The sequence below is a fragment of the Stegostoma tigrinum genome, chromosome 15 (genome assembly GCF_030684315.1).
Source record: "Stegostoma tigrinum isolate sSteTig4 chromosome 15, sSteTig4.hap1, whole genome shotgun sequence".
NCBI lineage: Eukaryota > Metazoa > Chordata > Chondrichthyes > Orectolobiformes > Stegostomatidae > Stegostoma > Stegostoma tigrinum.
The window spans coordinates 51,213,488-51,241,072 of record NC_081368.1 but is presented as its reverse complement, the minus strand read 5'-3'; the positions used below and the strand labels follow the sequence as shown (position 1 = coordinate 51,241,072).

At 39.0% G+C, this 27,585-nt stretch overlaps 1 protein-coding gene across 1 annotated transcript in view; it reads left to right on the top strand.

Moving 5' to 3' along the window:
* pof1b (POF1B actin binding protein) overlaps positions 1-25,539 on the top strand; it is an 84,185-nt gene extending 58,646 nt beyond the window's left edge. The window contains exons 7-16 of the mRNA XM_048544032.2: positions 3,357-3,390; positions 5,296-5,376; positions 8,342-8,434; positions 8,922-9,035; positions 9,784-9,936; positions 15,448-15,570; positions 17,092-17,214; positions 18,286-18,356; positions 22,214-22,321; positions 22,519-25,539. Coding sequence (XP_048399989.1) covers positions 3,357-3,390; positions 5,296-5,376; positions 8,342-8,434; positions 8,922-9,035; positions 9,784-9,936; positions 15,448-15,570; positions 17,092-17,214; positions 18,286-18,356; positions 22,214-22,316 — 895 coding nt within the window. The 3' untranslated portion in view covers positions 22,317-22,321; positions 22,519-25,539. The remainder of the gene's footprint in view (positions 1-3,356; positions 3,391-5,295; positions 5,377-8,341; positions 8,435-8,921; positions 9,036-9,783; positions 9,937-15,447; positions 15,571-17,091; positions 17,215-18,285; positions 18,357-22,213; positions 22,322-22,518) is intronic.
* The last annotated feature ends 2,046 nt before the right edge of the window (positions 25,540-27,585 follow it).

The following is a 27,585-nucleotide window of genomic DNA, read 5'->3' as shown; positions in this document are numbered from 1 at the left end:
ATTGCATAAAAATGCAGATCATTTTAAATAAATTCCATACTCACTGATTCGATGACCCCGCTTGAAGTTTGGCAACTATGAGACAGTCTCCAAGGTATGAAGTACAGGCAGGAGCAGTTTTATATATTCATTTATGTTATATTTATTTTCCAGACATATATACCGAAATTGCATCAAAGTCATGCATGGCAGAAATTCGTAATGATAGAACATTGTGTAGCAGCAGTTTAATTCAGGCGAATTTAGAAGTATCATGATCTTGGAACGGGGAGATTGTGCCTTTTAACTATTTCAACTAGGGAGATGAAGATATTTAACACTTAGAGTGTATTACCTTCGTGGCTGCCTGGCATCAATGTCACAATGACTATAGGCAGTGCAACCTCCCTGCAATGCATACATGAAACAGGCTAGATTTGGCTTTTTAATTAGGGATCAGTGTGTTCAAGCTAGAATTAGCAATTTGAGTTATAGCAATGTGGGTTCACGTTTCGGAGATACGGCAATTATTCGCTTTTCAGCCAGAGAGTGGTGGGCCTGTGGAATTCATTGCCACGGAGCGCAGTGGAGGCCGGGACGTTAAATGTCTTCAAGGCAGAGATTGATAAATTCTCAATCTCACAAGGAATCGAGGGCTACAGGGAGAATGTGGGGAAGTGGAGTTGAAATGCCCGTCAGCCATGGTTAAATGGTGGAGTGGACTCGATGGGCCAAATGGCCTTACTTCCACTCCTATGTCTTATGGCCTTCTGGTCTGTTTGTCAGTGGTAGTAAAGGTGGAGCTCCAGGAGTTCAGAGCATTGATGTTTATCTTTCAGTTACCGTTAGTCCAGCAGATTTGTACTTGAATTGACTGGTGATAATGGGCCTCACTTAGGTCGCACAGACTTACACATCTAGGGGTCAACAGTGTCTTGTTATGTCAAGTTGATCACCTGTGTGATCAGCAATTTCCTTGAACATGGCAGCAGAAACTGGACACGACCTCGAATGGTAATTTAAATGCGTTTTCATTTTTCTACACCATTAGGTTATAACCTAAAGTAACAATTACATTGATGAAATGTAACCGTGGCGCATTTCTCGATAAAGAAAACAAATGAATATGCAAATTTGAAGCAGAAACCAGAAAGTTATTTGTTTGGAAAGTGAATGAGTGTTTTGGAAAACACTTGATCTGTCTAATGTGCTTGAGATGACATGCTATCTTTTGAAACCACCTTCTCAAAATGAGATGGCAATGTTCTTGCCTACTCTCACTCCATCTTCTCATCTTCTTCCACACTCGATCCACCCATAACTAATCAGTTTCATGAAATGTATCCCTTTTTTTCCATTGAAAGCAAACATTAAGTACATTTTTGAAACCATCATTTGTTAACTTTCCAGCAAGATGACAAATTTTGTTACACCACAGTCACTTATGGTATTTTCTAGTGGGAGAAATAGATTCTAAAAATGAATAATAGCCATCTGTGATCGATCATACCCATTGTACCACACACAACAGTGGTCACAGTTAAATGCAGAAATCCAGAAGTTGCTGTCAGTCATTTTGTATTTTTTTTTCCACAGAACCCCCTGCAATCATTTATAAAGCTCTGAACTGACATAAGCCAATGCACTTTTATGATGAGCTTGATGTTAAACAAAGTATAAAAGTTACCTATTGCTGAAAGAGATGTATTGTGGTTTTTAATGGCATACTAAATGTAATACTGCTGAAATATATTTCTGGATCTGAAAACCAATTTTACATTTAGAGAATGTCAAATTTCACCACTAGATAAATTCCACTTTTTAAAAAAATTATTTTTATATTTATGATAGTTCATCCTTGACTTTAATTCCATGGAGGCATCCTAATCTATTACTATACTCTGGAAAATTTAACATAAAGAATGATCAGTCCATTTTAATTTCTGCTTTGCTGTCAGTCAAAACTTCTCAGTATTATTGGCTGCTTGTACTGCTTAATGACATCACTGTTGCTGGAAATCTTAACCTGGCACCTGATTAAAACTAATGTTGGGACGGCAGAAATCCATGTCACAGGAAACACAAGACCTTTGTGGATCTCTCTGAAGTGTCTAGGCCCGAAACGTCAGCTTTTGTGTTCCTGAGATGCTGCTTGGCCTGCTGCGTTCATCCAGCTTCACACTTTGTTATCTTGGATTCTCCAGCATCTGCAGCTCCCATTATCACCTTTTGTGGATAGCTTTCTTTCAGGTTTTCAAAGAGCACCATCGATTTATCATGCATGTAAAAGTGTAATCAAACTCTTCCCTTTCCTTCTGTACAATAATCAATGTCATATTTGTAAAGTTTTATTCTTGAGACTATTCAGTGTTTCTGTGGAGTGGTTCTTGGGTTGAAAGAGCAGTTATTAATGTAACGCTGAAATGGAGAATTTTCAAATTGCTTTCAATATCCATGCTGGACCTGAAACATCAGAAATTATTGCTAAAATAGAAGCATAAACTTTTCACACAAGATAGGATGGGCATGAGAGAATATCAAGTCATAGAAAACAAAATGATAGCCTATGTTCCAACTGTATACACAGTATATAGTTGTGAGATGCTAACAAACTCTATTCAGTTGAAATAAAATAATCTTCAAATAGTGTTGCTTTCATACCATTCATAAAGTTGTTTACACTGGCAAGCTGAGATCACTGTGTTTACAAACTGACATGATTGAAATGTTATGTGTAGGTTTGTAACAAGGAGATGAAATCTGTCCAAGTAGGAGCTTAACTCATTTAATGGGAACTTTAGTTACAATTTTACTCCATTTAAACATACCCAACATAGTTATGGTAAATAATTGAACAATTTGGAATAAATTTGCATGTTTCACTTTGACATTGTATTGGCAGGGTTACTGTGAAATAATCTCAATTATGTGACTCAGGATGCATTTTCTGCTGTTAGTGCTTGCCCACTGTATATCTTTGCACAGTTCTTCCTGTCAGTTAGTTCTCTGTGCGACTAAGTACAGCTGTTGTCAGTGCTTCTTGTACCCAGTGTATCTATTCTGTAAATCATAGCGCAGTGTCTCAATAACATTTGCTTATCTCTAGATGTTATTTCTCTTTTGTGAAACCCGTCAGAATCTACTATTCATTAATCTCTCTTTTTATAAATAAGTGTTAGTGAGCTCTTAATATGTAAAGGAATAAACAGGTACAGAAAGCATTAAAATCCTGACAGGCAGGTAAGCAAACAAATGCTGATTTTTAAATGAATACTGAAGTCTCGTATCCGTTTAGTGCAACTTATTGCATAATTTAATGCAGTACATTTTTAAGTACATTTATATTTGTTGTTTCTTATTTATTTATTATTTGGCAGGCAATTCAGTTTGGATGTGAACACTGACCACAGTGTAAGTATTGGAGTTTTCAATTCAGGTCATACATGCCTACATTTATATTTTTAGTTCTGTCTCACCAATCTAGCATTCCTGGCCGCATTAAGGGAGTCTTTGTTTAATGGCAGAAAAAAACAAATGCAAAAGTGGACCGGAAGGAAAACCCATTTTGCTAGGATAGTAGGAGACCCATTATCCAGGTCATTCAGTGAAATAAAGAAATGCAGCATACCATAATTAGATCAATTTAAATACAAGAGGAGTTAGGTACAAAGTGAAACCATGTCAATGAAAAGTAAAGCATTTGTGGTGGAGAGGATTCTATTAAAAGAATAAAGAAGCTAAAAGGAAAATTAAGGCCCAAGAAAGGCACAAACAAAATTACAGTTTCCAATAAGGAGGCCATCTGGAGAAATCAATGTCTGGCCATTTGTTTTGATTGACACAGTTCACAGGGAATAAGACTACTTCTCCTTGAGAAGCTGACCTGCTTTTATCAAGGTGGTTGTCACTGAAGGGATTCCTAACCGTTTAATGGAATTGGCCAGCTTGGGAATGCGGGGTGTGGGCTGGCGATCTGCACCCTTGTCCTGAATCATCAAAAATTGCCAGTGAGGAGATTGGGGGCAGAGAGCCCAGCGTCTCAGCTGCCACTTGTAAAGCCTCCAGAGTCACCCAGCCAAAAATGCAGCCGTTAGTTTTGAGCTGTCCAAATTGTATTTCTTGTCTCCGCCTTAATGCCCACTCAGAGGGCATTGTCTTCCATTTCCATCTGAGGGAGGAGGAACTGGAAGATTGATGTTGAAAAGTGGTGAGCTGGATTGCTGGCATGTTCCTGTCTTCTGGCCATTTGTTCTAGCAGGGTGGGTGGACCAAGTGGTAGCTACCTAAATGCAAATGGTAAGCAGCCTATTAGGATAATGACATGGCCTATAAGGCTACTGAGCAGAATCCTACTGAACTCTCCCATTTGGATGGTCAGTCCTCACACAGGCTGAAACACATTCAGGGAATAGAGACAGGTGCTAGCAGCAGACCGGAGAGGTTGTGTACTGTCCCAGTAGTCTCTTACCCACTGACTCACAGGCTACTGGTTACTTTGTACTATAAAACACCCAGGAGGCTGAACTTCCACCTCTCAAATCACCAGCCTGACAAGGAATCAAGGCTTAGGAAACAATAGGTGTGATTTGTATGAGATTGGATTACAGAAAAGCAGAACTGATGAGTGTAGGATGTGAAGCTCATGAAACGCAGATGAAATATACTGAACAAATCTATTATTAGAGAACAGAAAGCCGATGCTGATAATAGAAATAATTTGACTTGGACATGGAGTAATCTCACACTCGGGTGACAGAACTTTTAAAATCCAGCAAGTTTAATGATATCGTTAATTCAATGGAGTCATGGAAAGCCACACAAAAAAAAACATGAGCTTGGGATACAGAACTATCTCCTGAAAGCTGGCAACAATAGAGAAGATGACAAGCAAAGAACCAAAAAGAGGTCAGAATGGAAGAAACTGTCCTTGGTCTTAGGTATCTTTTCAGCACTATGTTTTATTCATCTGTGAATTCCAATGTGCGAAATAAACTTGGTTTAATGGAACATTCTGCTTCCCTTTGGTGTTGACCGATACCTCGTAACAGTAAAGAACCTACTACCCATTTTGCAGGCTGAAGAGCTGAGTTGGACCTTAAATACAAGTTGGGTTAGGGGGAGATGATGAAAATGTTTCCATATCCTTTATTTTGCTAGAATATTCATGCTGGAATTTTTAGATGCAGAAATAATTGAGTTTCTGCTCCGATATTTTCAAGCAGGTCTTTTATGGAGATTTTTGGCTGTTTAGATTCATGACGATGCAAATATGTTTTTAACATTTATCAAGTCCTAAAGAGTGTTTTTGTTTTCCAGGACGCCAAGGAAAATATTGAAGCTTTGATACCAAAAGGACTATCTGAATTGACAAAACAACACTTACGCTATCTCTTGCAGGTAAAACTGAGAACAGTATTCACAGTTCTAGAAACGTCAGTGAAGACTCACAGGGGTGGTGGAATGCTTAGCTTCTCCCTCACAGCGCCAGGGACCCGTGATCAATTCCAGCCTTGGGTGTTTCCGGACACAATGGATTCTGTGAATTGTTACAGCACAGAAGGAGGCCATTCTATTAATAACAATCTCCTAATAACAATCTCCTGCCTTTTCCCTATATCTCAGCACCCGACTTCTAAATAAAGAATCATTAAATGCCCTCTTAAATGCCTCACTTGAACCTGCCTCCACTACATTTCCAGGCTGTCCATACCCTAACTACTCGCTCAGAGAAAATGTTTTGTTTGCATACAACTGTAAATCTATGCTAAGATAACAAGATGTGGGGCTGGATGAACACAGCAGGCCAATCAGCATCTTAAGAGTACAAAAGCTGACGTTTTGGGCCTAGACCCTTCATCAGAAAAGGGGGATGGGGAGAGGGTTCTGAAATAAATAGGGACAGATCCCATTGTTAGCTGTCTGCCAATTGATATTTATTATTCTGATTGTTGCGTGTCATTCTCCAAAAAGATCTCAAACCGTATGATATATCGATCACTTTCTCGTAACTGATCCCCACTCACACTCCAACTCAAAGCCTGGGCTCTTTGGTCCAGAGGCAAGAACACTATTACTGTGCATAAGAACACAATTATTCACTGCTTAATATGAGCACTATCTGAAAAGAAGTAATTCAGTTGGGTGGGTGGAATGGTGAATAGTAGTCTAGTGCTGTGGGGAAATGGGTTCAAATTTAATTATTTTCAGATTTAGCAATTAAATTTATAAAGGAAGGTTGTCATGACAGCGATCTTTCAATGTTGTTAAAACCCATCTGGTTCGCGAATGTCATTCATTAACATCCTTTCGGGAAGGAAATCTGCCATTCCTGCCTATTCCATGTAAACTTCAGATCCACAGCAATGTGGTTGACTCTGAATTGGCCTGACAAGTCACTTAGTTCAGGGGCAATTAGGGATGGAATACCAACATTACCTCCATCTCAGGAAAGAACATAGAAAGGGAAAGAGGCAGGGGTGTTCAATGCCCCTTGTCTAATTCAAGCTTCATCACCAAGATGCACAGCTACTGTTGTATGTTGCATACATCAAAGGATGAGTTACAATCCCTGTGGTGCCTTCTCAATAAAAAGTATCCAATATGTTTCAATAACACACAGTGCTAGAAATAACTTAATGAGCATGTATAAACAGTAAGGAAATCAAATGATAAACAACAATAATTGTTCCTTCTGAAAGGCATTACAGATGCATTAAAATTACTGCCTTCTGCATGCTATCAAATGGGGAAAATAAATGCTTGGATTATGCCATCAGTCACACAACTAATAAATGAATAGGTTCAGTTTCCTGTAGGCTGCATTAAGGAAATGGCATTCAAAGTTGTGTCCCTTTGTACAACACGCTGGAGCTTGAAGTGGGTAAAAATCATCCAAGGCTGTAGAAAGTACTGAACACGTTATATATATTCAAGTGCAAAAATTGAAGTTTCAAGCAACGTTCTCTCCAACTGTGTTTTTCAGTGAATGGCAATTTAGTGAACTGTGCTCTTCCTTTAAAGACTTTTGCATGGCAATGCACTTGGGCTGACTTGTGTATAGCCTGCATGAGTGCTTTTTAGTTGGCTGCACAGTCTAAATGAGGCATTGGTTTCAAACATTTAAGTTATTCATCCAGATTAGGAAAAAAGTTCTGGAAGCTTTCAATTTCTAATGTGACCTCTACCGATGAAGGATTTTTAAAAAAAAAAATTGCAATTAAAATGGCAAGAATGGCTTTTTCTTTTGCCTCTCCAAAAATTTGAGCTTTAATTTTAGACCCAGTTTGAACTTGTCCAATGATAGTTTTCACAAATGGCTCTTATTGAAAATAGTCAAGGTGCATTTGGGAGAAGGAATCAATAGATTGATGTAAGAATGCGCAAGTTTTCACAAAGCAATTATGCACTTAATCCATGTACCCAAATTTCCGTACGAAATAGGAACAGCAGTAGGCCAATTGGCCTATTGAGCCAGTTCTATCATTCAGTAGGATCGTGGCTGATCTGACATGCCTCACATCCACTACTTTATGTTTTCCCAAAGACCCTTATGGTGCAGCAGCAGTGTCCAAACCCCTGAGCCAAGTCTCATCTGCTCCAGAGGTGCATAATAAAGTCTATAAGTAGGTTAACAAAGTGTGGAGCTGGATGAACACAGCAGGCCAAGCAGCATCTGAGGAGCACAAAAGCTGACGTTTCAGGCCTACACCCTTCATCAGAAAAGGGGGATGGGGAGAGGGTTCTAAAATAAATAGGGAGAGAGGGGGAGGCGAACCGAAGATGGATAGAGGACAAGATAGGTGGAGAGGTAGTCAGCTTTTGTGCTCCAAAGACACTGCTTGGCCTGCTGTGTTCATCCAGCTCCACACTTTGTTATCTCGGATTCTCCAGCATCCGCAGTTCCCCTTATCTCTATAAATAGTTTGATTTGAAAATATCTACCTCAGCACAGGCTGGAACTTTACTGATTTGTATGACTCAGCTACATAAAATTGGCAGCCAAGGACACATCCAGACTGAATAGGTCTAAAAGGATAAATGTTCAAGTTTGTAGTGCTGATTTCTCCTCCAGTTGGAAGTGATGTTATGTTATGTTTTAGTCATTATTACGGCACAGTCAACGAACCATCATTGTTGCAGCGAGGAACCTATTTAATATTAATTATGCTGCCTTCATTGCACTTGCCACTGTTTTTATCTGATTGGTTAATAGCTATTATTTTTGACCTATTGTTGTCATCTGGGGATTGCCAAGTTTCTGCATGTGTTTTCAGTTTCAGGACTACGCTTAAAGAATCCTGTATCTTGGTCATGAAATGTTAAGACTGCTGAACTAATGTCTTTTACATGATTATATCTTTAGACAAGAATTACCGTGGACAAGTCCCTAAGACTACTCTTGGCCACATTTAACAGCCTCCGTGAAGACCTGCTCCATTTGCAAGATGACCTAAACGTAAGTCTTAGAGATTATAAAAATTCACGGTGTTTATGAACTTAAATCTTAACTTGGGTGCTCATGTTCATCTAAAATTGAAGATGACCACCAAGATTTGTTGATCTGTATGAATTCTTTAGAAACAAATTCTTCTGCTATTTCAAAGGCATCCGTATTATGCTTTATGTTTAAACACAAGTTTTCTTTTGATTCACATACTTTCCCATCTGGCCAGAACTAGTGTTGGTGGCAGGGATTAGGGAAACGGAAACCATATTGTTTTTTCCATCAGAAAACACTGTTTGAATTCAAAGTTAATATTGAGGGGGTTAAATGCAGCAAGGAACATTAAGAATAAGAACTGCAAATGCTGTTAAACTTGATCTTTTTGGTCTATTTGTAGATCCCGTCTGCTGGAATATGGGTATAGAAGCTTTAAGGAGACAAAGTGTACAATGAAATCCTCAATACATGACAGAAATGTGTGCTACTTTTAATTCCACAGAGACTTGCAACAGACAAGGAAATGCTGGAAAGAGATCTGGGTTTTAAATCTCAACAAGTGACGGAATATTTACAGCTCTTGGAATCTGTGCGAGAGAATAACAGACAGCTGCAGGTAAAACAGTAGCAGTCGTTAAGTGAAATACAGGATGCTAATGCAGCTGGTGATGACTAATCAGATACTCAAATATTGGCTATGCAGAATTTCATACAAATACATTATTGAATGTCACACAATGTAGTTTTAACATCTGTAGTAATTAATTTTTGTATTTCAATTTCCTATCATGGACATCTCAAACCGATATTGCAGTTTTGCAGCTTTAGCACGTGTTCTTGTTAGATTATAATTTGTATCTCATGACTTCCCAACCACAGTAGTTTAATGCCTTGTATTTGTTCTGAATATAGACACTTTATCTTTAATTTCTTTAAAGTTTGAGAACATCAGATATTGCTGTTACGTTGCATCGTGGTTTGTAAATGTTGTAAAAACCCTTACCGTTAACCATAATTTCCAACATCTACAATGTTTTGCTTTCTTACACCTTTTAAATCAATCAGTTCATTAGCGAGCCAATAAATGAACTGAGCTGTGAAATTTGCTTGATTTTTCCCCTTGACATCTTTTGGTGAAGAAAAGGCCAAGCAATTAAATGCAAAAACAGGCAACTTACAATGCTGTTAAGAATCATGCAAATAATTTTCATGTGAAAATTGCAGTTATTATTAAAATGTATAATACACTTAATGTAATTGTTAATTTTAAATAGACTGTACCAGTGGGAGAAGGGGTAGATGGGGTCAGAAGGATCTGTAATGGTTTTACACTCAATATTTCTCTTTTTGGCATTTTGGTTTAGAACACTATTAAAGATAATGGATCAACTAACCGCTCACTTGAGGAGTTGATCTTAACTCTGAGGAACTCAGAGGCAGACAAGGAGTTCCGTGTGAAAGAATTGGAATATAGCAAGCGTGCACTGGAGCAAGAAAATGAGGCACTCCGACAACAGGTAAGAAATAAGTACTGTACCTTCCTTATAACTGAATGCATAAGTCAAATCTTTTCAACTCTAGGAGTCTATTCATTTACTTGATCACTGTCTTAATATACACTTGTTCGGTCCAACATTTGGTGGCTGCAGGTAACATTTTAATCTTTAAATGGTGGCATTGTAGGGACTCAGTTAGTGCATGGTTTGTAACGCACAGTGATGCCAAAAGTGTGGGTTCAATTCCTGTACTGCCTGAGGTTATCATGAAGGGCTTTCCTTCTCAACTTGGAGCAGCTTGTGGTGAGCCCACTAGGGAAAAGGCAATACTGGATTTAGAGATAATGGGAACTGCAGATGCTGGAGATTCCAAGATAATAAAATGTGAGGCTGGATGAACACAGCAGGCCAAGCAGCATCCCAGGAGCACAAAAGCCGACGCCCCGGGCCCGGACCCCCCATGGGGGGTCCGGGCCCGGGGCGTCGGCTTTTGTGCTCCTGGGATGCTGCTTGGCCTGCTGTGTTCATCCAGCCTCACATTTTATTATCTTATAATACTGGATTTAGTGTTGTGCAATGAGTCAGACTTGATAAGGGAGCTTAAGGTGAAGGAATCCTTAAGAACCAGTGATCAAAATCTGATTGAATTTTACTCTGAAGTTTGAGCGGGAGAAGATAGATTCAGAGGTAATGGTATTACCGCTGATTAGGTTCAACAACAGAGGCATGAGGAAGGAGCTGGGCAGAACTGACTGGAAGAGGAGCCTAGCAGGAAAGACAGTGGAACGGCAATGGCAGGAGTTTCTGGGAGTAATTCAGGAGACACAGCAAAAATTCATCCCTAGGAAAAAGAAACATTCTAAAGGGAGGACGAGATAACCCTGGCTGACGAGACAAGTCAGGGACAGCATAAAAGCAAAAGATAAAGCGTATAATGTGGCAAAGGGCAGTGGGATGCAAAAAAAACCCAACAGACGGCATGGACTATAATGTGGGAAAGTGTGAGGTCATGCAATTTGGTAAGCAGAATAGAGGCATGAAAATAGAGACTATTTTCTAAATGGGGAGAAAATTCAGAAATCTGAAGTGCAAAGAGAGTTGGGAGTTCTAGTCCAGGACACACACAAAGTAAACTTGCAGGTTGAGTCATTAGTTAGGAAGGCAAATGCAATGTAGCCTTTATCTTGAGAGGATTTGAATATAAAAGCAGGGATGCGCTTCTGAGGCTCTGGTCAGGCCACATTTGGAGTATTGTGTGCAGTTTTGTGTCCCATTTCTCAGGAAAAATATACTAGCCCTGGAGCGGATTCAGAGGAGGTTCACGTGAATGATCCCAGGAATAAAAAGCTTAACATATGCAGAACGTTTGAGGACTCCAGGCCTATACTTATTGGAGTTTAGAAGGATGGGGGTGGGGGGATCTAACTGAAACTTACAGAATACCAAATGGCCTGGATAGAGTGGATGTTGCGAAGATGTTTCCATTGATAGGAGAGACAAGGACCTGAGGGCGCAGCCTTAGAGTAAAGGGATGACCTTTTAGAATGGCGCTAAGGAGAAACTTCTTCAGCCAGTGAGTGGTGAACCTATGGAACTCACTGCCTCAAGGAGGCTGTGGAGGCCTGGTCATGGAGTACATTTAAGACAGAGATAGGTAGTCAAGCGTCAAGGGTTACAGGGAGAAAGTGGGAAAATGGGGTTGAGAAACGTATTAGCCATGGATGAATGGCAGAGCAGATTTGCTGGGGTGAATGGCCTAATTTCTGCTCCTATGTCTTCTGTCACCTGTGGCATGGTAAACTATGGCAACATTACCTTTATTATTGTAATTTTAAAAGTGTACAGTGTTTCATTTTGCACTTTTAAAATTATGTTTACGTTAAAAATGTCTCCAGAGGAACACTGTAGCCCAAAAAAGCTTTCACGTAAGTGAAATCCCTCCTAACGGGAAAGGACGCAGTGGATATTTCAGATGACAATGGACATAACACCATTGAAATTCAAAATTTGAAGAAAATAACGACTCTCTCACTTCCAAAGGAAATTCTTTTGAAGGTTCCATTCACCTGTTTCATATTAATTTGGAAGAATGGCCACGTGGGACACGGAACTTGTGAAAGTAATCTCAGTTCAAAACATTTTACAAGTTTGCTTCATTACATAATGATCCCCTCTTAACCTTGCAAACATTCTTGTCCCGAAACTGGTTCTGTTCAACAACTTTGTTCTTGCACAGAAGTTTCTGATATGCCTGAACCATGAATTTCGTGCCTATTTTTATATTTACTGGCCTCCTGCCAGAAACTCCCTCATTCAGTGAAACAAGTGGATTATTTCATGTTACATTTTCTGAGTGCATTTTAGTTTTGCTAATTCAAAAACACTTGAAGCCACTGGATACGCGCTGTACATCTTCAGCCTGCTTCTGAACAAAAGGTCAAATATAAATCAAATAAGATTGGAATACTGCAGATGCAGGAGATCTGAAATAAACACAGAAAATGTTTAAGAAACTCAGCGGGTCTGGTGGTATCTGGAGAGAGAGAAACAAAGTTAACGTTGAATCGGCTATGATTCTTCTGCAGAACCTTGAAACAGCAATAAAAACTGAAAGAACTGTGGATGCTGTAAATCAGGAACAAGAACAAAGTTGCTGGAAAAGCTCAGCAGGTCTGGCAGCATCTGTGAAGGAAAAAACAGAGTTAACATTTCGGGACCGGTGACCCTTCCTCAGAACTGATGGTGGCTGGGAAAACATCAGTTTACATGCAGAAAATAGCGAGGTCGGTGGGGTAGGGAGTAAATGATAGGATAGAGCCTGAAGAGAGAGAACTGCAGTTGGACAGACGAAGAAGTTGCTAATGATCAAGCTGGGATTGTGACTAGTTGTTAGTGGAGACTGTTAGTGACTTACAACAGAGGGTGTGTAATGGCAGGCTATGTAGTAACAGGGCCTGGTGTGTGGGGCAGCAGGCTGGGACATGGGAGAGTTTAGGCCCTAAAATTATTGAACTCAGTATTGAGTCCTCAGGGCTGTAGGGTCCCCAAGAGGAAAATGAAGTGTTGTTCCTCCAGCTTGCATTGGGATTTGCTGGAACACTGCAGCAAGCCAGAGACAGACATGTTGGCCAGGGAGCAGGGTGGTGCATTAAAGTGGCAGGCAACAGGTAGTTCAGGGTCTTTTTTGTGAGCAAAACGTAGATGTTCTGTGAAGTGGCTGCCAAGTCTACGCTTCATTTCCCCAGTGTAGAGGAAACCACATTGTGAACAGCGAATGTAGAAGACCAGATTCTGGGAAGTGCAGGTGAAGTGTTGCTTCACCTGGAAGGTACATTTGGGCCCTTGGATACTGGGGAGGGAGGAGGTAAATGGTAGGTGTTGCACCTTTGTCAGTTACAGGGGGAAGGTGCCTTCGGACTGTGGGGATGTATTGGGGTTGAAGGTGGTGTGGACCAGGGTATTCCAGAGGGAACGGTCCCTGCAGACAGGGGAGGGGAGGGGAATAGGTGTCCGGTGGTGGCATCTTGGAGGTGGCAGAAATGGTGTTTGATGATCTTCTGGATGTGGATGCTGGTGAGATGGTAGGTGAGGATAAGGGGAACCCTATCGCTGTTGCGGGAGGGAAGAGAAGGGGTAAGAGCGGAAGTGCAGAAGATGGGTTGGACCTGATTGAGGGCTCTGTCGACAACAGAGGTGGGGAATCCTTGGTTGACGAAGGAGGTGGAAACATTAATGCTGTTTTGTCTCTCTACAGATACTGCCAAACTTGCTGAGTTTCTCCAGCACTTTGTTTCTATTTCAGATATAAATCAGGTCATTTTTGGAATATGTTGATTCATTTTTCAGACTACTTAGTAGATGTAAATGCACTTCAATACAAGACATTGGGATTATACTGAACTGAGGATTCAATCAATTTAGAAAGGAAGAATCAATTGGCAAATCTCTATTATAGAGTTGATTTAAACAGACAAAGAAATAAAGAACATGAATAACAAAATTCATTTTTCACAGCTACACTTCCAAGGGAAGCTGCTGCATCTTGATAAAAATTGGGTATTGTATTTAATGTGAATACCAAAAAAATCTGGATAAGCTTTCAATGTAATGTGGTGTCCTGACCTCATTGAAAAATGACTTTTTGTGTTGCTTTTAAGGAGTTACTCACCACATAATTGACATGGGAACATGTTTCACGTTGGTATTACAGTCGATCCTTGGGAAAGTACATTTAATCACTTTGTATTTTGTTGTTAGAAATAAAATGGTCTCACTGAATAGCACAACCCTTTTCAGATGTTAATTCTATGTTAGAAGATAAAAGTAGCAGGTATCATCATGACAATGAGAAACCAATCATGGTGAAGATTAACATTGTTATTTATCTTTCCCCCTTAGTGTAAGGATTGTAAACTCTTCTCAGTTGCTAATATTTAACACTGTAATTGTTACATGCTGTGTAGCGCGACATCTTTGAACATCTGACAACTCCAAATCTTGGCTGGGAAATACATTTGGAGATTATCCTCAATGTTTAGCTTGTCATTTGCTCTGACAGTGATAGTCCCAAATCTGCCCATTATTAGACTATTATAGTTTTCTTGGCAACCGGCAGGGAAGTGTTATCACTTCTACAGAAACCTGGCCTAGCCCAAAATCATGTTCAACGTAGGAGATACTGTCTGTCTTTTCTATCGCAGTGGATTCTGGTACCTCAGAGTAAGTCCTAGGATCAAAGAAGAAGTGTTAGCTTTTGTTACAGTTGTTTCCATCAGCAGCTTCTTTTAAAAAAACTATAAGATTATCTGAATCACTGCAAGTTAAGGAATTATCACAACATCCTGTTAATGAAGGCACAGTGCTTCAAAATGACAGATGCACTACTGTCATTATTGACTTTAAATAGCTTCAATACATCTTTATCTGTCTTGTTGGGGGAAGAATTTACTAGTCTAGACTATCCAGTAAGGATGTGACTTAATCACAACTCGTGGGAAATGAGTGCAAAGTTCTCTAGAAAGGAATCATCTTAACTTTTACTTGTATGTAAATAAAAGGGAGATAACAACTTGTCAATCTAGAGTGTGCCTTAACATAACCAGGCAGGTAACAGGTTGGTGGAACTGGATGATCGCGGTTGAGGAGAATTTAACGGTTATGGACAGTTACAGATAGATGACAAACACAGCAGTCAAAATTACTTAATCGCAAAACTGGACAAAACCACAATGCATTGCATCTATTGGCAGCTTTTATCCAGGTTGAAGGGGAGAAAAACAAGAAACTATTGTCACTTCAATTTTGTCAATACATCCAATAGAAAAATTAAAATGGACTCCATACAATGATATGAATTTGATAAACGAGTTGGGAAACAGGTACTATTACTTCCTGTGGCAGTATTACTATTTTAAGCAATTGGTGTAACATGCTGAAGGTATAGTTGCAGATGAGTTGAACCTTGTTGAATTGGCACACAACAGTCGTGCATGAAAAGCTTACCTAATGCAGACTATGTTTTGATATTTACAGCTGTCCAAGAGCCCATCAAGCAAATCATCCACTTCAATATTTAGCACAGAAATATCTAATAACTACTATGAAATGGTGAACAAACTGCGTGAAGAAAAGGACAAGGAAATTGATTATTTAAGGGTACGCAAATCATTTTCTTGCAGTCAGTGTTCTTAAATATAATATGATCACCATTCTTTTTAAGCCTCAACTGGAAATTGCTCATTCCATTTTAAAAGATGCTTTTGAATCTGCCTCAACGCGATTTCAGGTCATATATTTTTGTGCACAGCACGGTACAATGATCTTGTTTTACTTTTTTAGATATAGAATTCACTCACTCACACTAACCAATTAACACCACCACAAAAAGACTTAACAGAATAAATAGTGAAGGGTAACGTAAGCCCTATAAAAACAGATGCTGGTAATATGGCAAACAAAGATATGGAAGCAGCAAACTTGTATAATAACTGGCAAGGGTTCTTTTGGGCCAACCCTGAGATCTCACCCACACTCATTTCTGATCTGTGGGGCTGTTGCCAGGCACATCGGTGGGCTCCTTCATCCCACAAACTCCTTTTTACCTGCTGGGTCAAGGACTATGGCACCCCATTAAATTCCATTGATTGTCTCAATAAAACACATAATCTAGCCTGATTTGCTCTGGACTTGTTCAAGGTTTATGCCCTGTGCTGAAATTGCAAATGAGGTGCTTTTCTCTCTAACCTTACTTATTTGGATTGTAATGGTTTTTAATTTTGTATTAGAATATGTACATTTAATACTCATTTCTTGCAACATAAAACCTTGACTATCCTACTGGCTACCGTGCTATTTGATATGCTACCTTCTTCTCATGCACTGCAACCTTCTATTTCAGAGCCACCACCATGAATCCCATCCCCAAAAATCCCACAGTGGGCCCCTCTGACTTTACAAACTCCTACACAAAATACCAAGGCCTAACCACCTGTCGTCAGTAATTCCTTGTCCTGATATGCCTCAAACTCAAATTTCTCATTGCCCATTTCAATTCATTAATGGCTTCTGCTTTCCCTGTGTTTGCAAACTTTTCCTCCCACCGGCACTCTTCCTCCCCAAAATAAAACACCAAATTCCTTGGTATGTGGACACTTGTGTGTCCTCTTTATCAGCATTCCACAATCGTCTTCAACAACCTGGATCTACAACTTAGAATAAACCAGCGAAACACATGCGATCCCTATGTTCCTTTCAGATCCGCTTATTTAACCAAACCTAAGGAACCCCTGCTAACATTGCTGTTCAATAAGACATCTGCTGTTTTAATTGGACCACTGAAATATCTTGATGCTTTTCGACGCAAAAGGTTGTCATCTAAACCAGTCCATTCAATGCATCAGAGATAGTAAGAACTGCAGATGTTAGAGTCAGAGATGTGGAGCTGGATGAACACGGCAGGCCAGGCAGCATCAGAGGAGCAGGAAAGTTAACGTTTCGGGTCGGGACCCTTCTTCAGAAATCTCAACTTTCCTGCTCCTGTGATGCTGCCTGGCCTGCCGTGTTCCTCCAGCTCCACACTGTGTATTCGATGCGTTATTCCCTTTTAGCGAGCAGGCTGATTGTTGAGATATGAGCTGTGAATTGGACTTTTGTTGAAGTATAAATTGTTTCTTTTAGGGACAAATCAGCAGCATGAAACGTGAACTAACTTCAGGACAAGATAGCACCTTGAAAAGTAAATTGGCAGAATACAATAATAGCCTAAGTGAGAAGGATGCCATTATTAGACAAAAAAATGAGGTAGGTAAATCACGTGGCCTCTGTTTGATTTAATGCCAGTGTCAAGCTGAATGAAGAATGAAGAGATTTGGATAGCGACAGAATTAATAGTTATGTGGCTCTGATGTCATTTGGTGCAAAATCTCAGTAGGCAGATAACTTGTTAATATTGGGGAATTTGTGATTTGTTAGCACATGGTAACACAAAACCTAGAATGCTTTTTCTGGAATCTGAAAGCCAAATGTTTAGACAACAACTTATTCATGGCTATTTCTAATACCAGACAATTGACTTGGTGTAATAAAACTATGCTAATTTATGAATTAACACAACTACAGAGTGAAAGTGTAATTTCAGGCAGCATTCAGCAGCTGATGCTGAATTACTTAGGATGGCAAAGGGTTAAATGGTATTAAAGTTGTTAAAAAGAAACATTATACAAAATGTATAAAAGGATTAATGACAGAAATTTACTAAGTTTATGAAATTAGCCAGGATCAGATTAACGTAAGAATCGGTCTGGCAAGAATTTCACAAGGAATTTCAATGAATGGTGGCTATTCTAAATCACTTCAATTATCAATAAAAATGCTTCCAAGCTAGGCATAGCATTTTGTTTAAATACCAGAACTTACTTTTTAAAATCAGCACCAAGTCTTTGCCCCTCTTGCAACTGTGGTGTGGATGTAGCTTACACCCAAGATGCTGGGGTCAGTAACATGCTGGTTATGGATCATATCTGGACTTCTCTCACATTAGCAATGCTAATTACTCAACTTGTATGTAGGTGCAAATATAATAGCTATTTTGTCAGCCTGAATCTAGATGTTATTCAGGTTAAGCTGGCATGGGTTGCTTATTTGAAACAAAAGTTGAGATGTGAGACTCTCAATTTGGAAGGCAATTTAACGTCAGGGTTTTGTCTAAAATAATATTTCTTTAAAAGGGTATCTTATTGGTAGGTTGTTGCCAGCAAGACTCACTTAGCAATTTTTGAATGTGAAGAGCACAAGACTTGAGTATAAGTAATCATGCTTACAAAATTTCAGTCTTAATCAGAAAACTCTTGTCCCTTTTAAACTTTCTCTCAGGAAATCATGAGACTGAAATCTTTGTCACGTGAGACAGACAAGAATGTGACACACACCATCATTACAAAACGGTAAGTCATTTGCCTAACATTTAGAAAGCGCAATATCATTTTAGGTATTACTGGTTTGTCACTAACAAACAAATGAATTGCAGACAGGAAAATCAGTTCAAATGGTTTTGACACAATACATTTGAATGTATAAATTGTATTAACTTTGTCTCTGTAGTTGCCATGACTATGATCTTTGAACAATTGAATAAATTAATGATGTATTGTCACAACAATGAAATTGATGCCAAAAATGCCAAATGAAAACCCATAGGAATTGTATAAATGAGGCTCTTTTGTTGATATCGAATGAACCCTCCATTGTTGTTGACACATAAATATAATTTCATCAGTGTGTGCTAATCCTGATAGACATGATAGCCCAAGTATTCCAGCTCCCTGTCCATCAGTAGTATGGATGTGGAGTTGTGATCACATTGGCCCAACTTTTCTGATGACCATACTGTTGTCATTCCAGTACAAACGGGAGTTGCCTGAGACACTGAGGGAATTGCCCAGGTAATTCAAGGTTCCCCTGAAGAATTCACTAATGCCTGGAACCTTCAACTTGTCCAGTGGCATTACCATCACTGAATCGCGTTAATATCCCAAAGTTACCATTAACCAGAAACTAAACTTGTCCAGCCTTAAATACAGTGGCTGAAATTTTGAGACAAACAACTCACTGAGTCCTATCCACCATCTACGAGGCCCAAGCCAGCAGTGTGATGGAATACACTCCTATTTTTCTGGATCACTGCTGCTCCAGCTATACTCAAGAAGTTTGACATCCTATCCATCACCTTCCATATTTATTCCCTTCACCACCAATGAACAGTGGCATTGTGTACCATCTGCAGTAATGCAGCACAGCTCCATCAGCAACTTCCTAACCCAGTGTCTTCTACAACCATCTAGAAGGACAAGGGCAGTAGATATGTCATATCCTAAAGTTTCCTTCCAAGTAACAGACCATCCTTACTTGGAATTACGTCACTATTCTTTCATCATTACAGTGTCAAAATCTTGCAACCCTAACCCAATAGCATTGTGGGTGTACCTACAACCTAAGGAGGAAACTCACCACAATCTTTAAGGGTAAAACATGAGTGAACTAAAACAAAAAAAACACTGACAAATCTTTTTGCCATATGTCCCAGTATTTCCTTTCATTAATACTCATGTTAATACCCTAATCTGTTGTGTTAAGGACACTGTGTAAAGTTGTTACCAACTGATGCAGGGAAGAGAAAAAAATGGTTTCAAATAATGTTTTATATTTTGTTTTGAACTCAACAGCATATATTTTTCAATCTAATATCAAATTCTATTAAATTTAACATAGAGTTAAAGTCATACAGCATGGAAACAGGCCCTCCAGTCCAACTTGTCCATGCTGACCAAGTTTCCCAAACTAAACTACTCCAACTTGCTGTGTTTGACCCATATCCCTCCAAGCCTTACCTATTCATATACCTGTCCAAACATCTTTCAAATGTTGTGACTGTGCTTCCTTGGCAGTTCATTCTGCATATGAACCACCCCCAGTGTGAAAAAAGCAGCCCCTCAGATCCCTTTTAAATCTTTCTTCTCTCACCTTAAAATAAAAACGTGCCCCCAAGCTTTGAACACTACCACCCTAGCCGAAAGATACCTACCATTCATCTTATCGATGGCCCTCATTATTTTCAAAATCTCTATAAGGTCACCCCTCAACCTCATAAGTTCCAGAGAAAAAGAAGTTCGAGCTTCTCCTGGAGACTCAAACCCTCTAAGTCCTGGTAACAACACAGTAAATCTTTTCTGAACCCTTTACATTTTAATAATGTCCTTCCTATAGCAGAACGAACAGAACTATGCACAATACTCCAAAAGTGGCCTCATCAATGTCTTCTACAACCTCATTATGATGGCCCAATGCCTGTACTCAATGGTACGAACAACAAAGGCATGCACACTAAATGCTTTCTTAACCACCCTGTCTACCTGTAACACAGCTTTCAAAGAACTATGAACCCCTACGTGTCTCTGTTTGACAATGCTACTGAGAGCCTACCATGAACTACATAAATTCTGCCTTTGTTTTACCAAAAGTAATACCTTGCATTTATCCAGATTAAACTCCATCTGCCACTTCTCAGCCTATTGGCCGAATTGATCAAGATCCCTTTATAATCTTAAGACAACAGCAATGGACCCAGCACTGATCTGTGCAGTACACCAGTGGTCATAGACATCCAATCTGAAAAACAACTCTCCACAATTACCCTCTGTGTCCTTCTGTCAACCCAATTTTGTATCCAGTTGGCAAGCTGTCCCTGAATCCCACGTGATCTAACTTTACTAATCGTTCTACCATGTGAAACCTTATCAAAGACTTAAGTCCATGTAGACAACATCTACCACTCTGCACTCAATCTTTTGGTTACGTCCTCAAAAAACTCAACCAAGTTTGAGAGAGACACGTGCATCCTTTTTAAGCCAACATAGGGTAGAAATACATTTACTTAACCCAACTTCTGAAGTAATACCTGTAAGATTGGATTAGGAGTTATAGATTACTTGGGTTAAAAAAAGAGCTGGAGGTACAAACAATTTTAAGTGGTTTATTCTGAAACACTAGTGCAACAGTTCAAATGCAATATATTGATCCCAGGTTAGGGATGGAAAAGGACATTTGATCTCTGTAGCTCATGGTAATAATCACTTCACATTCCCCCTCAGCTCGTTTTGAGATGTTAGGCCAAAGTTAGCATATTTCCCCCTCAGGGACTCTCCCTGCAATGTGTTTTCACTTCCTTGGCTGCCCATTTAAGTTCTTCTGGGGGGTTTCTGTGTCAATCAGACGTTCATTTTCAGAAAAAAAAACCGACTACGTGAGATCTTTTCATTTAATTGTATCTTGTATGAATATTTTACTGATGACAGCCAATTTGTTTTAAATATATGGACTAGACTTTTTGATCAGGTCCAGGAAACTTAGAAAGACCTAGGCATGGAATTATATCTAGGCCTGTTAAGAGCTTAACGAAACTATCTTATGTCAATAGAAAACAACATGCTTGCAAGCAGAAAAGTAGGAAGTGCACTATTTCTACGGCACTTAAATAACTTAATATTTAGTAAGTTTGTTAGACATCTACGTCTTAAATTGGTGCACACACAATTGTTCACCAGTGTGGGCAGAATCACAGTGTTATGACACAGAAGCATACATTTTGGCCTGTCATATCTGCCTCAACTTCTCAAATTATTGTCATTACCTAGTGCCAGTTTCCTGTCTTTTTCTGTCCCCATACCTTTGCACATTATTTCTATCCAAATAATCATCCAATACCCTCTTGAATGTGAGAATGAAAACTGCTGTCTGGACCATGCAGGTAGCATTGCTGTGCAAACAAACTTCTCTTTACTTTTTTTCTCTGTCAGTCATTTCAGTAAACTTGAGGAGCAAATAAAAGATGGGAGTAGAAGCAGGCAATGAGGACACAAAGATCTGTAACAGAAACGGCAGCCATGTTTGTCTAGTAATGGCTTTGAATAAGTACATAATTATATGCTGTTGTCTTAGTTGAGATCTTCTGTGCGGTCAAAATCACATATGGAGTAGCTATGTCTTTTCTGGATCATATGCTGCCTCGTCATAATGCACCTTGTGTATTCGGTTAGCTGACAGTGGTCTAAAAAAAATTGGCAACGTATTTCTAATCGCCCAAAAAAAATTCCCAAGGTAATAGTTGCCATTATAGATCTTAAAAAAATCCAAAGTTTGCAGGAAATATAAAATTAAAAATATACATTTCAATACTTGTTTGTTTCATGTAATATGCACTCAGGATTGTGAAGGATCAACTCTTGCCTTTATTTCCCCAATATAGGTATCTTGATTATCCAATACTGGGCCTTTTGAAAGATTCTAAACTTACTTCACCTGGTAGAGAATTGCAAACTGTTTTCATCGAAAAGGGCCGGAAACTGTAACACAGGTAAGTTAACGTCATTATCTTCAATTGTCTCAAACACACATCATGTTATTGATTTCTTAGAAAGCTTGTAGGAAGAGTAAAATGTGGAAATGTATAAACTTAAATACAAATATTGAAGTATGTTTGGAATATAAAAGTAAGGACTGGTCTGCAGTATTGAAATTCACCAAACTCTTCCCTTTTTGTTTTCACAACAGGAATTCATTTCATGAAATTGAAGAGCAGTGTTTACCATTTTGAAAAAGAATTTACTCAACATGTTTTCTATTCTATGATGGCCTCTTTTACCTTGTGATTAAAAGTTTTAAAAATCATCAAATAATGGTGACTGTATTTTTATGGGCCTATTAGTTAACTGTTTATTTCTACTGCTGTTAAAAATATTGGAAGCTTTGGGTGTGAGGGTGTAGCTTTTTAGCTCGCAAGCAAAAAAGATTTCATAGTAGAGTTAAACATGAATTTGGTGTGTGGTGTATAGGCTTAAGAATGTAAACTGTAAGAAACAGTGCAGTCAGGTATGAATTAGAACAATGTTATCCAAAATGCGAGCTGCTACTACATGCAATCATAATTATGGCTAGTTAAATAACTGAGCAATAGACATCACATTCTTTATTATGTGCAAGGCATACTCACAGACCCCATTCTCCATTGTAAAAGATTTGATTAAAACGTTTCTTAGAAACCCCACAGTGTGGAAGCAGGCCCTTTGGTCCAACAAGTCCACACTGAACCTCAGAGCATCCCACCCAGACCCATCCCCATATAAACCCCCTAATCTACACCTCTTTGAACACAAGGGGCAATTTAGCATGGCCAATCCACCTAACCTGCACATCATCAGACTGTGGGAGGAAACCAGAGCACCCAGAGGAAACCCACACAGACACAGGGAGAACGTGAAAACTCCGCACAGACAGTTGCCCAAGGCTGGAATTGAACCTGGGTCCCTAGTGCTGTGAGGCAACAGTGCTAATCACTGTGCCACCATGCTGCCCTTCTTCAGTTTCTGAAGGGTAGCAATCTTTGTCAGTTACATTTGTTTTAAGTGTATGGAAGGTGTTTTCAACCAAATATTGACAAGTCAAAAATTTAGCTTGGACAACATAGATTTGGAAGCAGTAGATACAGAACAGCATTGCTTTACATTTGTGATTACTCCTTTTATGTGAAATTCAGAAAAATGGTATACAAATTTGCCAGAGAATGGTAGTATTGGCAATGATTGATCAAGTATAGCATCATAGAATACCCAGAGTGTGGAAACAGACCAAGAGATCCATGCTGACCTTCTGAACAGCGTCCCACCGAGACTCATCCCACTAACCTTGCATTTTCCTATGGCTAGTGCACCTAATCTACACATCCCTGAACACGGTGGGTAATTTAGCATGACCAATCCACCTAACTTGCACATCTTTGGACTATAGGAGGAAACCCACACAGACATGGGGAGAACGTGCAAATTCCACAGTCACCGGAGGCTGGAATCAAACCCAGATCCCTGGCACTGTGATGATGTGGAGGTGCCGGTGTTGGACTGGGGTGGACAAAGTCAGAAATCAGACGACACCAGGTTATAGTCTAACAGGTTTGTTTGTAAACACAAGTTTTCGGAACCTTGTTCCTCCTTCAGGTGTTAATAAGAGAGGTAGTATCAAGCACAGGATTTAGAATAAAAAGATCAAAAGGTTCATACCATTGATGAGGATGTACAAAACAAACCTCTTCTTTACACTGATAAAACTTTTAGGTCTCTTAGGACCATGACTTGAAAGGAATTTGGAGATTTACATATGCATATTAATCAGTTAAAACCTTCTAATTGATTAAAGATTTAACAGCATCTCAGATTTGTTGAGTACCTCCTGATCAATGGTATGACCCTTTGATCTTTTACTTGTAAATTCCGTGTCTGATACTGCCTCTCTCGCTAACACCTGAAGGAGGGTGAGTGAGGCTCCAGAAGCTTGTGTTTTCAAACAAGATAACACAGTGTGGAGCTGGAGAAACACAGCAGGCCAGGCAACATCAGAGGAGCAGGAAAGCTGATGTTTCGGGAAGGGACCCTTTCTGAAGGAGGGTCTCGACTCAGTGTGTTTTCCTGCTCCTCTGATGCTGCCTGGCCTGCTTTGTTCCTCCAATTCCACACTGTGTTATCTCAGATTTTAACTATAGATAATGAAATGTGAGGCTGGATGAACACAGCAGGCCCAGCAGCATCTCAGGAGGATAATGAAATGTGAGGCTGGTTTTGTATAGTTTTTACTATTTTTGTTTTCACATAAATCTATTGGACTATAACGTGGTGTTGTATGATTTCTGATTTGGCTTTGTGAGGCTGCAATGCTAACCATTGAGCCACCGTTCTGTATTTTAATCAAAATTGGAGCAGCTTCTATTCTGAAGATGTTTTCATTGTTTCAAATAGTTGAGAAGTGTGGCGTTTTTTAAGAATTCTTGTTGTGAGGATTGTTGTATGTGACTAAGGCTAGTGATCTCAGAATTAGACTTTAAAAATTGTATAGAAATTCTTCGTGACCCAAAGAAAGGGCAATCAAGAGGATTAAATTCTATTTATATTTAAGCAAACAATTTTATGCCAGTTGAGGACTGAACAATGCTTTTTGAAAATTCATATATCCTAATATACAAAAACCAGGATGATTTCAGAGTAACAGATCAGCAATTTGTCAAATCACCTTGGTTCTTTATTTGTAAACAGTGAAACCACTATGATTCAAATGTTATGCTCAGTTTTATCCTTTGTTCATGAATTGTAAAGTGGACTTTTTTGACCTTTCATTGCTGAAGTCTTTTTCTGCGTGCAGTCTATTCTTAATTGTAGATTTATTTTTAGTGCAAAACAACTTTGAAACGTTAGACTGTTACTTTACCATCAATGGAGATGAAATGTGTATGAGTTCCAACTCCAAGATGACACCCGGACTAAATATCTGAGCAACATACAACACAGGTCCATTAGCAAACTGTATAAATATAGCTCATTTTCCCTGTTAGAACACTGTACAATTTATTGAGAGAGAAAGAAAATACTATATTTCATGTTGATACAAATACATGAATTTCTATGTTTTTGGGAAATCTTCCTATTGAGTGCTTGGAGGCTTTTCTGAACTGCCTGACCAAGTAATTAAAACTAAAGTAAGCTAAGTGTATTTGTGGAATCCCATTAATAAAGAAAACATTAGATTGTCTCTTGACTCAGTTTATTATTTCTTTCGTGACTGTTTTTAGTGTTAATTTGAATGTGAACATAATATCTTAACCGTTGCTCTACTGCAAAATTAATGTAGGCTGGCTGCTGCAGCACACTGCTATATTTTATCTATTCTTATCTGTATAAATAAAAGCAACATACTGTGGATTCTGGAAAACTGAAGATGCTAGAGATATTCAGCAGGTCTGGCAACATCTGTAGAGAGAGAGAGAAAGACCGAGTTAATGTTTCTAATCCAGTTTGACTCTTTAGAAGATTTTGATGCTCATGATTCTTGACAAGAAAAATAATTTTCTTTTTAAAGTATTAATGAGACCCAGAATGAAAGGAAATATAGATGGCTTTGTGATAGAGGATGGTGTTGCTGAACGGAGTGGTTGAGCGCATAATTTTGCATCTCTGGATAGGTAAATGCAGTGCTTCAAAGTACAGTAAATAGCCTGGACATACAGTTTAGTCCTGCTCCCATCCCTAATTAGTGGCCCTTGTTCAGCCTCATTCACTTACACTTCTTATCCTTCAATTCCAAGATTTCTCATCCTAAATACATTCAAATATGGAGCATCCACAATCCATAACATTCTTGGGTGGATTATTCCAAAATCGTTTGAGCAAGACAAAATCTCACCTTAGTCCCAAATTAAATACTTGTAATTGTGGCTGATCCAAAACATGAAGGATGGAGGTTCAGGTGAAATCACTCAGAGTTGGAGCAGGTAGTGGAGGAAAGACACTTGGCTGGAGATTTGCTAGATATCTGATCTAACACAAGAAGTTGGCTGAAAGCAATAAAGTTGAACAGTGATAAAGGAAGCAAACGTAAATTTTGGAAGGATAAACCATGACTTCTTCAAAGGTGGGAATTTCTGGTGAAGAAATGGCAGTGAGTTAAATATTAATGTAAAATCAAAAATGTTGTGAATGCTAAAAATCGGAAAATGATAGAATCTATGGATTTGTTTCTTGCCAAATCAAGAGGATTTGGGAACCTCTAAAAATATCATCAAGATGGCGATGGAGTAGGACTCCTGAGCTCATTCAGTTTGACCATTTCTCTTTTTTTCCTCTTTACTTACTTTGTCTTGAGGTTGTTTATGCCAATCAGACTCCTGAAAAAGGGAGTTAGGATTATCCTTCAAGGATTTTTTTTTGTGAGATTTAACAATAACAGCTTGTTTTGGTGGACAAGGACAACATTTGTAAGAGTAAAATGAAATAAAATTTGACATTCAGACTCAAGCAATATTTCCTTGCATTGGCACTTCGAATACCCAGTATGTTACTAGTGATGGTGATCTAGAATGAACTGAAAAATCTTTCTTAATTGAAATCTTAGGCTGTCTGGAGTTTGAGTGGAAAGTTTTACTATGCTAGGAGTAAAGATTATGGAACCATCGACACATCTGCCTTGTGTAGCTCTGAATTAGCTGTCCCTAATGCACTCAAAATTGTTACCAGGGTGAAGGTGGCCAATTGGCCTATCATGTCTACCAGCTCTCCGAATGAGCATTATGACTTAATGTCATTCCCACCTTCTTCCTATAACACTGCACCTTATCTCTCTTTAAATAATCATCTAATGCCCTATTAAATGTTGTTAACCAGCTTCCACCAATTTCTAGACAATGCATTCCAGATCCAAACCACCCACTGTGTTAAAATATCTTCTGTCATCACATTTATTTCTTTGCAAGTCAATTTAAAATCAATACCGTCTCATTCTTGATCAATTTATGAATGGGAAAAGCTTCTACTCTGTCATGACTTTGAGAGGTTCAATCAAAACTCACCTTAGCCTTCAATGCTGCAAGGAAAACTGTCCTAACTTTTCCAGCCTCTCGAAGCTCTTCTCACTTTCCAACGTATTTGCATCCTTCATGTGCTCAGATATTAGTTGGACCTCAGCTGAGTATGGTGTGCGGTTCTGAGGCAGGTACAACACAGTGTTCATCTTCTTGTATTCTATGAAAGTATTGAAACATCGTGAGATACTGCATGCTTTATTGATTACACTGTCCACGTG